The 12,509-nt window shown below is 38.9% G+C and overlaps 1 protein-coding gene and 1 long non-coding RNA gene across 2 annotated transcripts in view; one reads left to right on the top strand and one right to left on the bottom strand.

The window, feature by feature from the left end:
- The window catches only part of itfg1 (integrin alpha FG-GAP repeat containing 1), a 79,338-nt gene that overhangs the window by 49,190 nt on the left and 17,639 nt on the right, over positions 1 to 12,509 (top strand). Inside the window, exons 11-13 of the mRNA XM_088412482.1 lie at positions 186 to 342; positions 1,591 to 1,699; positions 11,646 to 11,689. Of these exons, the coding sequence (XP_088268608.1) occupies positions 186 to 342; positions 1,591 to 1,699; positions 11,646 to 11,689 (310 nt within the window). The remainder of the gene's footprint in view (positions 1 to 185; positions 343 to 1,590; positions 1,700 to 11,645; positions 11,690 to 12,509) is intronic.
- On the bottom strand, positions 2,513 to 6,916 carry LOC148424346 (uncharacterized). Its single transcript, XR_015865304.1, has 3 exons — positions 6,828 to 6,916; positions 4,938 to 5,060; positions 2,513 to 3,495 (listed from the first exon to the last, which is right to left on the bottom strand). It is a non-coding gene; the product is annotated as an uncharacterized LOC148424346 (long non-coding RNA).

The raw sequence follows: 12,509 nt of genomic DNA, 5'->3' as shown, positions 1-12,509 counted from the left end.
ATCATCCCTTTTGCTAGTATCACTGAGAAACATGACATTTGGCGAGTATCTATTGCGGTAGATGTTCAAAAAGAAAGTACACCTGAAGAAACCTTGAGAAAATTTCACGTACCCCCTGAAGTACGTACCCCCGTTTGTAAACGTCTTAGTTGCTAATTAATCTTGTGTTTCGTTCCTCGCGCCAGTGCTCAGCAGGCCTTCCTGTTGGAGAACGTTCCATGCACCAGCTCCTCTCTGCCCTGCCAGAGCGTTGGCCGGATGTTCCGCGTTCATTGGGACCAGTCAGACCTGGGCGCCATCCCCAATGCCGTCACGGCCACCTTCTTTGACATCTACGAGGATGTGAGTAGATGTTCTTCACCTTGGTTTTCTGTTTTATATGACGATGTCCGTTATTAGAGAATTTGATGGCAGATGGGGCATAAGAACAAGAAGAAATCAAACGTCGCACGCAGAATATGAGCTTCCCATCTAAAGCAGAAAAGTGGATTAGGTCTTAAGCTTTTCCACCACTCATATCAACAAAAATGACTTTCTTGCCTGCCTAAAAGTATTACTTGAGCAGTGTGCATGCATGTGTGTGTGCATGTGTGTGTTTTGTGTTTCCTTCTGTTGGTCTGTTTTTGTCTGTCTGCATGTGTGCAGTGATGTGTGTGTTTGTCTCTCTGTGCAAGCATGTTACTCCTGTGAGTCTTTGTCTCAGTGTGTGTATGTGTGTGTCTGTGTGTGTGTGTGTGTGTCTGGGGCACTGCAACTGCAGTTAAAGGCACATTCAACTCCATGAGGCGACTTTCAGCCAGCTGTTGTTTGTGCAAGACTAGACATCCATTTCTTGTCGTTGTGCTCCCGGGCTGCACACACATGCGTGCAACTCATACACACTCACACACACTTTTATTACTACAGCTCTCTTTCAATACGCTTCATGTGCTTTATATAGGATTCATTATTACTGCTAATGTTGTGAGGAAGAGCAGGCAAATGTAAAACCATGCACTTGCTGGACACTTCATTAAGTATGCAGTCCAATAAGATCAATGCAAGAGCGTCATAAATTTGCCTGACATCTGCAGCCAAAAGGAGAAATTTTATATATGTATATGGCTTGGCATATATATCTGACCCACTTAAAAATAAATAAATGAATAAATAGAAATCCAGGTGATCACAGAAAATGTGTTACAAGGGAATGGTTACGTATACTGTTGTTTAAAGTTAATGGCCCAAAACATGCTATTCTTTACAAAATCGGCATCATACATTAAAAAAAAAAAAATAGTTGTCAGGGTTTTCAGAATATTTGCAAATCAAAAGTGTGACTACTCAAGATCTGGTCTGAAAAAGTGGTATTGCGCATCCCTAATCTAGAACTGAATCAATGGACAAATATCTCTCAAATATAATCAATGAAATGAGCGAAAATGCCCCACAGCTCCATTTTGAGCGACCATATAAATCCAAACATCTTGCATATTACTACATTCCAACTACAGTACCTTGTGTAATTTCCACCCTTCCTCCAAAATGACCAAATTAAAAAGATGCCTGGTTTGTCAAAGTAAAATGTCCAATGGAGTTTTTGGTGCGCAGGGCATATTGGACATGCTGGTGATGCAGCAAGTGGCGGGCAAACAAGACTTGGTCATCCACGCCTTGAAGAACAACTTTGAAGCTGATGCCTACTTTGTGAAAGTCATGGGTGAGTCACTTTCTTTCCTCTTCGTACTTGTCGCCTCCCCCCCCCCCATCAAAATCTCCTCACCGTCGTCAGAAGGGGAGAGTGAAGACATTTGCAGAGCAATTTGAATATTTTATCATCTTGCATAGCTCCTTTTCTTTGTTCCCCTCCCGGTCTCATTAGAGTAAGTCAACGCAAGCAACTTTTTTTTTCCCCCTACACCCCCAAAGTGGCAAGCAGATGGCTGTGACTATTATCTGCCATTTGTAATTTAGATTCCCAGCCCCAAGCTCCTTAACGCTACCGTCTTCATGCGAGGTGAGGAAGACCGTAAGCGTGGAGCGTCCTGCTCAGATTAAATGCATTTGGGGGACATTACATTGCATTTAATTTGCATCTGATTCACATTTGGTGTGTTTGCAGCTGTGCTCAAGATATCAACATGGGCCAAAAATGTTTTGGCTTCTATATTTGTAGATCTTACCATTAGCCAGTTTTATTTACACATAAAGCACATTTTATTCACAAGGCAATTTATTGGGCTTCATTGGGGATAGACGGACTTAATTTTCCTGTGATTTCGCCTACACAGTCTAAAAACAATTAGGTTAAAAGTAATCCAGTTAAAAGAGGCCCAATAACAACCAAATAATAACATAAATTTGTTTTCTATTATCTCAAAATTGAGATAGATTTTTAAATGATTTTTTTTTCTTTTTAAAATTCAATTAATCAAGGATTAACATTCAAAAAAATCTTTTTAAAATCCAATTATTCAACAAAATAATCGAAAATTTGTCAATTAAAATAATTGTTACCTGCATCCCCAGAGTATAATAACAAGGGATTTAAAATATTTTCAAATAGGGAAAAATTAATACGGATGTCAATTATGAGCAAGCTTTGTGTGTGTCTATAGGGTCACAAACTGTACATGGAAACAAAATTTTGAGATCCTATTTCCTTTAGGAACAAACATGAGCAAGTGGTTCTTTTGATCCGGCAGACATTTGTCTGTCCTGTTCTTGTCACAAGGAAGTTTTGAACATCATCATCAATGACGTTTGGCACCTTGAATGAACTCTTACGAGAATATAACATCTGCCGACTTGGCAGCAAACCTTTGCTGACTTTGCTAAATGAATCCAGATTTTGCATTTTAAAGCCATACTTATGTAATAGTTAACCTTGTGCAATATTCTCACCATTTTTGGGTCATTTTCTTCTACGTCATTCTCAAAGTATTTTGAGCTAGCAATGGCACTCTCCTGCTAGCATGATGACTAAATGATCATGCCATGGTGAACTTTGACATGTTTTCACCATTTGGGTGAAATTTCAGCTCCCTATTATCTTCTTTCAATGCTTTCCCTATGATGTGAAATGCTTTTGTTGTAAAGGTCAAGGGATTGGCTAAAATACCACACGAGATTTCACACAACTCAATCGGCATCATATTTCGTAATTGTTTTTCATCGTATCTTTCACACTCGCTTCGAACTTGGCTGCCACAAATTAAAAACTCCTTTTCGTCTTCTCATTCCAGAGACAGCTTCTTTTCAAGTCAAATTGTCAGTACCTGGTACGTGTGAGGAGAGCAAAAAATAGTCGTGTAAAAAAAAAAAAAAACGAAGGATAGTGGTTACGGGGGGAGGAAGGCTCGGTGTAATCTGTCACTCCCTGTGCCTCATTAGTAGGAAAAGAGCATCGTTCATCCTCTTTTTTTTTCCGCAGCACAGTTGGCGAACAGTTGTTCCCTTGTCTTTGGGGAGGGGTGGGCGATATGTGTGTGTGTTTGGAAGTTGCTCATCTTATGCCTGCAAGAACACACACACACACACACTCATATCATCAGTGTAGTCTTGTAAATAAAACAGCACTTTAAATACACACCTTGTTTAACAAAATACCCAGGCGGGAAGCTGTTAAACACCCAACTGATAAATATAGGCAGCCGCATTTACATCCAACACCCCCATGTAATTAAACTCATATACTATACACATTAATATACCCACTGTGTAGTTAGTTGTGTTATTTTTACATTTACACACTGACAAAGTGTCTTTGAGATCATTAATAAATGTGAGGTTCAAAGTTAGCAGAGATCACTTTAAACAAAGATGGCAGACTTCTTTTGTTGTTTTCAGAAATGGCTTTTAGGGACTTTTTAGTGCATCTGCTCATGATGGACACATTTGCCAAATTTAAGAATGATGAAACAATCGGTTAAGTAAATGGCATTTAACTCTTGCCTTGTCTGTATGGTTACAATTTTGGTTAAACAATAGATGAGTAAATCAACCTTGAAATTGGTCAGAATTTTGAAAATGATAAATTAGCCACTGAGAACCAAAACAGCAGACTGTCTTCTGACTTTGGCTTCTTCAGACAATGTGTCATACAAAACGTATTTACCCATATTTTGTAATAAAAAGTTCATATTTTGTCTATCATTTATAATTACTTGGATAACAATTATTTTTCATTTACATTCATTAAATTTCGAAAGACATTTTTTCATTTGCTGCCGACTGAAAATGACATCACCTGTTGCGTAAGGCTGGCGTACCTATCACAATTCACCGGTTGGTCATGTGACTTTCGCAAGCGCTGAGATGTAAATTTCTGTCAATGACAAGTGCCTATATGTTTTTTAAAGGAATTTATTGTACATGAAAAATAATAAAATTATTTAGGCAAAGATTATGTTTGTACTACTGAAAATCGCAAAAAGATGCTTAGTATCCCTTTTAAAATTCAAAAGCTGTTTTTTTTTAAATCATTCAGTGCCACAGACGAGAATTCTCGTCTTTTAAAATAGTAATATAAGCCAATTGAGCACTGTTGTGATAACTGTGACCATTGGATGGCAGTGCTATTACCTATATCAATTCTACCTGATGAATGGAAGTCAATCTTTCATATGGCAGCACCCATAGACATAGCACACAATATTCTGTAGGCCTTAAAAGGTGAGTGAAAAAGTTGAATATACTGGCCCTCTAGAGGTTTCATTTTCCAATAACGCGCGGCACTGAAAGAGTTCAATTCCAGGTGGCGCTACCTAGGCCAGTGTTTGGGACCACTAAAGAGAATAGGAGCATATTAGGCTCAATTTTGTAAACTGTCTGACCAAATCTCATGGAGTAGTTTGTCTTTGAAGGTCCCCTCGCAAATGGCCAAAATGACTTGTTCGGTGACTTTGATATAATAGCGGCGATGATCCTTCAGGCGGCGAATGATGACGGCCACTCACGTTAAAGCGACGCCACTGTGAGACACGCTAAAGGACATGCCGCCGTCCTCAGACAGCAGTGCCAACGTAGATGGATGACGCCGCCGCCATTTTAATAATGGGTCTGGATATAGAGGAGGGCTGCTGGAAGTGATAAGAGAATAACTCCTGTCAGGCCACATTGAGCACGTGCGTATTTTTAGAACACGATTCTACTAAGCGGTCCACTTTTATTCATCTCAACACATTTAAAACCATCTACGTACTTACTAATTTGTTGGGATGGGAATCTTTGTCTCACATTCAAAACTAATTTGGGGGTCTACATCTCAATTCAGAATCAATTTTCTGTTCAATCTATAGATGGGAAAAGTGTTGTCATAATCTACCCCAGTCTGCTTTCTAAAACAGAATGACAAATGGAGGCATTAAAATGTGTTTTTTTTTACATTTATCAAGAATGACTATATATTATGAAAATGATCGACCATTTATTGTAATTAAAATATCAAACTCATTTCACCCTATAATTCTTCTTGATCTATGTTAGTTTTTATATATTGATAGAAAGCTTACATTCTTTAAAAATTTGAAGTTATTAATTGAATGCACCACGTAGATAACAGCTGGCATTAATGCTGTTGACTTGTATTGTACCATGACCGCCTAATTTAGTAGCACTTTCTTGGCGTCCTCAATCAGAGATTATGATGTGATGACAATAAAAACAGAGTTGCAAGAAGTAAACTTCAGCTTCAAAATAATAGCATACTACTTCCATTGCAATGACGTCCATGTATGAATGTAAATAAGAATCTAGATTCTTTTGTGAATCATGTTTTAGGGATGGAGTGCACCTCTAACACTACTTAGGTGTCCCAGATCCTTGCGTTTGATCAAGTACAGTCATAAAGCGTTTTTTTTTTTTTGTCTTCTTCATTAGTTTTTCATCTCTTGCTACATGCTTTCCATATGCTGATGAGATCCGCTTTGCATGCGTTGGGCTTCTTGTGCTTGTTGTTGGATTTAGAAAGACAAAGTTAATCACTTCCTGCAGTGGACACTAGCCGGCTGTCATTGTGTTTGGTATAACGGTTATATATTTAACTGTAGGCTCCTGTTGATGATAGGAGGGCAAGAATAGAAGGAAGAAGTGAAAATGTAACGGTCAATTTAACGGCACCTTTGAAAAGGGTAGAGCGATATGCGTTCTTTGTAAGAAGCTGATGTTTAGCCTACCACATAAATGCAAAGCACCCAGCTGCAATTCCAGCCCATTCTGTCTACCTGCCTTTGTGGCACTTCATTTTGTCTGTCATGTTTCCATAAACCTTCCCTTCCGTGAAAATCTCCAATGGGGGTATTTTTAGCCTACCACATAAATGCAAAGCACCCAGCTGCGATTCCAGCTGCAATTCCAGCCCATTCTGTCTACCTGCCTTTGTGGCACTTCATTTTGTCTGTCATGTTTCCATAAACCTTCCCTTCCGTGAAAATCTCCCACGGGGGTATTTTTTGTCCCCACCCCCACTCTGAATACTCGCTTGTTTCATGATTGATTCGGCATCAGATCCTGCACATTACAGTAAAATGCTTTGCCTCACATCTTTCCCCCTTACATCCATACTGACACACAGAAAGACAGACAGTTGTTTTCTTAATATACCATTCCCTCAGCCTTTCCCCTGAACACTATTGAACTCTCGGTCAAGGATCGACATCTTGTCCAAGCTCGTCACATGTGCGAGTCTATATACACACATAGACACATATTCCTCCAGTACTCCATGAAAGCATCCCTCGCGCCTTGTCACATGGCGTGTCAAGGTATTCATTTAATACAAGCTGCAAGGACTACTCGAAGACCGTTTGGCTTTGTTAACTCAGAGTCAATCATTAGGAATTAAATACCTCACTGTCATGGCTGCCCGGTCACCATATTTCCAATAATGAGCCAGATATCTTTGTCAGAGGCACCCCACATCACAAGCCCAACAACTACAAAATAACAGTCAAACGACTATGAAGTCAGCTACAAAGCAGAGTGGTGCTCCACTTTAAAGACGCAAAATGGAGGCAGCGTGGACAGATGGCGCCGACGACTCATTAACGCCAGGACGCCTTAAACTCCCAAATTAGACCGATAGAGGCGGAATCTCTTCTGGTGTGTGCGTGCACTCTTATGTGTGCTTGTGAGATGTAGAAAGAGAGTGACAGGCAGAACTGTAGCGCTTGATTAGTTTCCTGCTCACTTATTAGCATGCAGATTAGCCGCATTGAAAAACATCTGCGAGCATCTCTCACTCCCTCGCTCGTCGCCTGTCAATCATCCTCCTCCTCCTTTGTCCTCACCTCTCTGGCCAACGTCTTCCTCGTCCCTGCTTCACTCCATCAGTCAGAAGTTGTCATTCTGTCTGAGCATGTTTACGTGAAGCCTTTCAGTACATGAATCCGAGGGAGGCTTGCAATGCTGGGCTGAGCGTGGTGACAGGACAGACAACTGATACAATAATGATACGGTAGATCAAAGAACACTGTTTACAAGGAGTTGTCATTCACATAGTGCCCTTGTTTCTAACAGGCTGCTTGACATTTGGATCATTTTGTTTCCATTCGAAGTAATATAAGTAGCCCGTTCCTGGATCACATCGACGCAAACCCAACATACAAATTGACATTTGTAGCCATCAATTTCGTTGATTTAATAAACTGTAGAATCCTTTATTTATTTTTTGAAAAACAATTTACAATTTGAGAAACAACGGTCAATTTAACCTTTGAAAAAGGTAGAGCGATATGCGTTCTTTGTAAGAAGAAGCTGATGTTTAGCCTACCACATAAATGCAAAGCATGGCGTTCGAACCAATCCAAACTAGTGCTGGTTAATAAGTTGAATTCATTCGATGGCATTTTGAAAATTTGATCATTTGAAAATGAGCTAAATCATCTTTACAATAGCTACATTGTAGAATTTAAGCAAGTTATGCAAAATATATAAATTAAGTTTGTTGAAACTGATTTAAAATTGGGATACTGTATGTTATTTTTTAGTCTGCATTTAACAATTGGTTATTCCGTTGATCCATGAATCTAATTTAAAAAAAAAAAAAAGACTTTAATTTCCATTTCTTTATTAAAAAACTTTGTTAATGGAAAAAATTGCACATTTTTTAATGATCTTTTTGCTTGTTTGGTCTCCATTATCCGATAAAATAAAAAAAATTGTTGATAAAATTGTCTTATTCCATATTTTTTTTCTAGCATGTATATATATATATATATATATATATATATATATATATATATATATATATATATATATATATATTTTTTTTTTTTTTTTTTTTTTTTTTTTTTTTTAAATCACGTTGCTCAGCCCAAGTCCAAACACTTGACAGCATTAAATTAGATATTAAACAAGACTGGCGTCGACTACTATACTCAACAGGACTGGACTATTCTATGCTTTACTAAACTAAACTAGTTCACAGAGTGTACTACATCAGCATAAACTATCATCTGCTACATTGTTTTGCAGTTTGCGTATGTGTGCGTGCACGCACCCGTGCGTTAGCCTGCATTCTTGTAGCCACGAGCGCTGACACAGCACGTCATGGCCCTCCGTCCAGATTTGCTCCTCACATTTAGTGTCTGTTTATGTGCGTGTGTGCTTGTGATGTCATGTGACCTGACAGCACGGCCCAGCCGACGCGCAGGTGAGGTCTGAGTGCAAAAAAGCCAAGCTCTGCGAGGTTAAAAACGACACGCACAGAGATTGAGGGATGCGCATTTTAGACAGCCTGCTTTGACCAAGACATAATTTTAGTATGATTACATAAGCACAGAGCGAGAACAGGAGCCCATCGGAACACCCTTGCTAACTAAAACAGCAGCACCTTGAGATGTGTTTACTCTTCCTGATTGTCTTTGTCCGTTTCCATCCCACATAAATCCCTTAGACATGGAAATTGCCAGCTTCTTAGCCAAAAATTCAAAGAGTCTTTTAACACTCTTGAAAACTATAGTCGCCAACCCCAAACAGACTCGCTGAATTCCGCCATAATGCTCCTAGCAGTTCCTCCCCCGCTGCCAGCTGAGTCCTGCTGCGGAAGGTACACCACACGAGCGAGACAGGAGTGTATTTGATCACGGGAGAGTTATATCCGTGAGCGCTCGCTTGTTATGTGTCAGCTTGCAATGGAAGCGTGTACAACAGAAGCAGGCTGGCAAAAGGAAAAAGAAGGAGCCCTTGTTTCTAGACCCTTCGCTGAATCCATAAAGGCAGACTATACTGTAAGCTCTGTGACTAGCTCGCTAGTCTTTAAAGTCTTGTTCCTCACTTTGACTCGTCAAATTCGTGATCTTTTTTTTGACTTCTCCTAGAGCCTATTTCAAAGAAATATATGCTCTTATTTGCTCACTCAGTCCTGACTCCTCAAGGTCTTTCTTTAGACTCTGTCTTGATACCCTCAAGTCTTGGTGTTGACTTGCCAAAAAACATATAAAACATCCAAGAAAACGTTTTGGCCACATTTTGGCCACCATTGAAAAAGGCCTTAGGACTTTCAGGAGGCAAATCCAAATTACCACAAGTCCTTTGAGGGCTTAAGCCCAAGACTGAGCAGAGTTGAGACTAAGTCTATAAAAAGACTTTAAGACCCAGTGACCAGCAAAAAATGGTGAAGGTTTTGAAGGCAGCCAATGTTGCGGGTTCATCAGGGTTCATTCAAGGTTGCAATTATTGCGCAGACATGCGAACTAAAACAAAATCACTAACTGTTGGCAAACATTGGCGACCTTGAACAAATATCCTGACTAACCCTGACACATCAGTTGAACATTTTCGTCCCCCTTTGGGATAGGGCCTGTAAGGAGTTAAGACCAGGTTTTTAAGAAGAAAAAAAATAAATAAATAAGGTTTCGATTGCATTACTTTGAGGAACTGAAAGACTCAAAATATCAAGAGACATTTTACAGGTTTTAACCTCCTTCTCAATGGTTAAAAGACCTTAAGAAGAGCGCTAATAAAATCGTCACCCTCATTTTGCATTAATACATTAATGTAGTTGCCTATTATCTGCACTAAGTAAAGTAGCACTTTTCAAAGGAAGTGCTGAGTGTGAAATATGCTTTACAGCAGAGGAGAGTAAAGGTAAATGGACAAAAAAAAAAGAATCGTGGACTGAGAAAAGGACTCCAACCGACAGTATTCTGCAGCTTTTTTTTTAGCTTTAAAAAGATCAAAGCCCACCAAGACGCACTTAAGAGACCGCCCTAATGGACAAAATGACATGGCATTATAGTCATTTGTCCCATTTACTTCACACCAAGATGATGGGATCTTAACTGTTGTTTCACATAGTCACATGTCTCCAGAAAGTATTAGCAGTACTTCACTTTAAAGTACCTCACATCCCGATATGATGTTCCAAGGAAATTTAGAAATAGCGCTCGCTAGATGAGGGAGATGTAATTAGAGAGACTGATGAAGATGGATGCTTATAGTCCTCTCTGTTTGGGGTGCGCTCCGTCTTGGCCCGTTTCGATTTATCGGCACGATGGTAAAAACAGTAAGCCTTCAGTCAGCTTTACGAAGTGAAAGTCACTAGAAGTCCCACAAAATGCTTCTTTTAAAATAAGATGATGTTGCCTTGGAGCTCCGATAGCGCATTGTTAGTTGTAGCATTCAGCGCAATGTAAACAGCTTCAATGAACACTTGTGCAAATCCATGAAACAAATTGTATGGCTTGCACTTGCTATTAATTAGCAGTTCAATTGCCTCGAAGCAGCGAGTGTTCCTGCAACAACCTTTGTTTATATGCAAGCTTGCCTCTCATTTTCATTCACAGCGTTTCCTCTTTAACGTTTGCGCTCGGCGCCACCGGTTTGACATGTTTTAAAAGACGTCATTTGCCTAGTTTTGTCTTTAACTGCAATCACGCAGCTTTCATCTCTACATATCTTATTTCCAAGTTTGCTTGTGCCATTTGAGATGTTTTACAACAAAATCATAAATACAGTATAGGCCAAGTATGGAACCACCTTCTCATTCAATGTGTTTTCTTCAATTTCGTGACACATGTGGAGTTATGTACTTAAAAAAGTGAAATAACTGAAGATCTAGGGTTTTTTTTTCAAAATATCCTCTCAAATGGGTTTTACTTCATGTGGGGTTTATTAGGGTTCACAGTATATATATATATATATATATATATATATATATATATATATATATATATATATACACATCCATAGTGGACCACCTGCCACAATCCAATTTAACAGGGAATTTCTGTTAAAATTAAATATATAACACCGGTAATAGCCGGATGTGAACTTTTTGAAACCCGATTAATCAAGCGGCGTGCCAATCAAAGCGACCTCGACACAAGACCTCATTAGCATGCTAATAAAGTCACCTCGCTTCTAATGACTGATTAGCAATTCATCTGATTTTGTGCCACGCACACACATACATACACAAAAACATTCTCACTCACACACACGCACACGTACACACTTACCGCATGTAATGTCATTAAATTCTAACTAAGTACATTCTTTTCGTATGTGCTTGTCAACTGGCCAGTTTGTATTTGTTACGTCGATCATCACACGCAGATAGATTTACACGAATACGCTTACACTTTTTATTACAAACTTTACGAAGACTATATTTGATTGTAATGTTTTTCTAATGCATTTGTGTGCTTATCTGTCATCTGTAGTGCTCAGCGGCCTCTGCTCCAACGCCTGTCCTGGAAACGTTAAGGTAAGCGGCATGATTTTATTATGGAATTAGACTACTGTACAGTATGCATACTTTGGTTAGCCAAAATAGTACATAAAAATCCCACTGTAGCAGGTTTTCCTGGAACATGAACATTAATTAAAGAAGGCCGCCACAGTTTACATCCATCTCGTTGGCACATTTCATTAGCTTCGCTGCGTATTTGTTGTAGCGTCAACATTTTGTCAGCAAATTGCATACGCGAATGGCGCCAACTCACCTCGGAGAAATATATTGTCTTGTACTGAGTAATTGTTCTATCTCACAGGAGAAAGCGATTGCTACGTACCATATTTGAATATTTATTCATTGTTATTTGAAGTTCAAATCTGTCTTAAATAATGATATAATATATAACAGATATTGTAAATTAGTTGTAGCATTGTGTGCTTGGTTAGCATGTTTTCACACAGCAATTGAATATTTAGGTCACAATATGATTATAATAATATAATCAGTGTGTTTTTGCATAGGAAGCATTTCTGTGCATGGCCTCAGGTGTTTATGGTACACGCGGTTTTGTTTTTTTTTCCATTATCCTCCAGAGGAACACACACAGAAATAGCGACGCATATCCTCATTGTGTCCAAACATTCAAATGAATGCTTTTGTGTTCATGGGGACTGCTCATTTTGTTTTAAGTGTATTGGTCTTGTTTATTTCCGTCCTTTGCCAAGCTCTTAACATACTGTTATTTAATATGTGGCATAAACCTCATAATATAATAATAATAATCTTTTAAGCGCAAAATCATAAGCAAAGACAAAAAGTTCTGCTAAAGATCAAGACTTGATTTTGCTTT

Source organism: Hippichthys cyanospilos, chromosome 4 (assembly GCF_059441005.1).
Source record: "Hippichthys cyanospilos isolate Australia breed blue-spotted pipefish chromosome 4, RoL_Hcya_1.0, whole genome shotgun sequence".
In the NCBI taxonomy this organism is placed as follows: domain Eukaryota; kingdom Metazoa; phylum Chordata; class Actinopteri; order Syngnathiformes; family Syngnathidae; genus Hippichthys; species Hippichthys cyanospilos.
The sequence above is the reverse complement of the archived record's forward strand: the minus strand, read 5'-3'. Positions and strand labels throughout refer to the sequence as shown.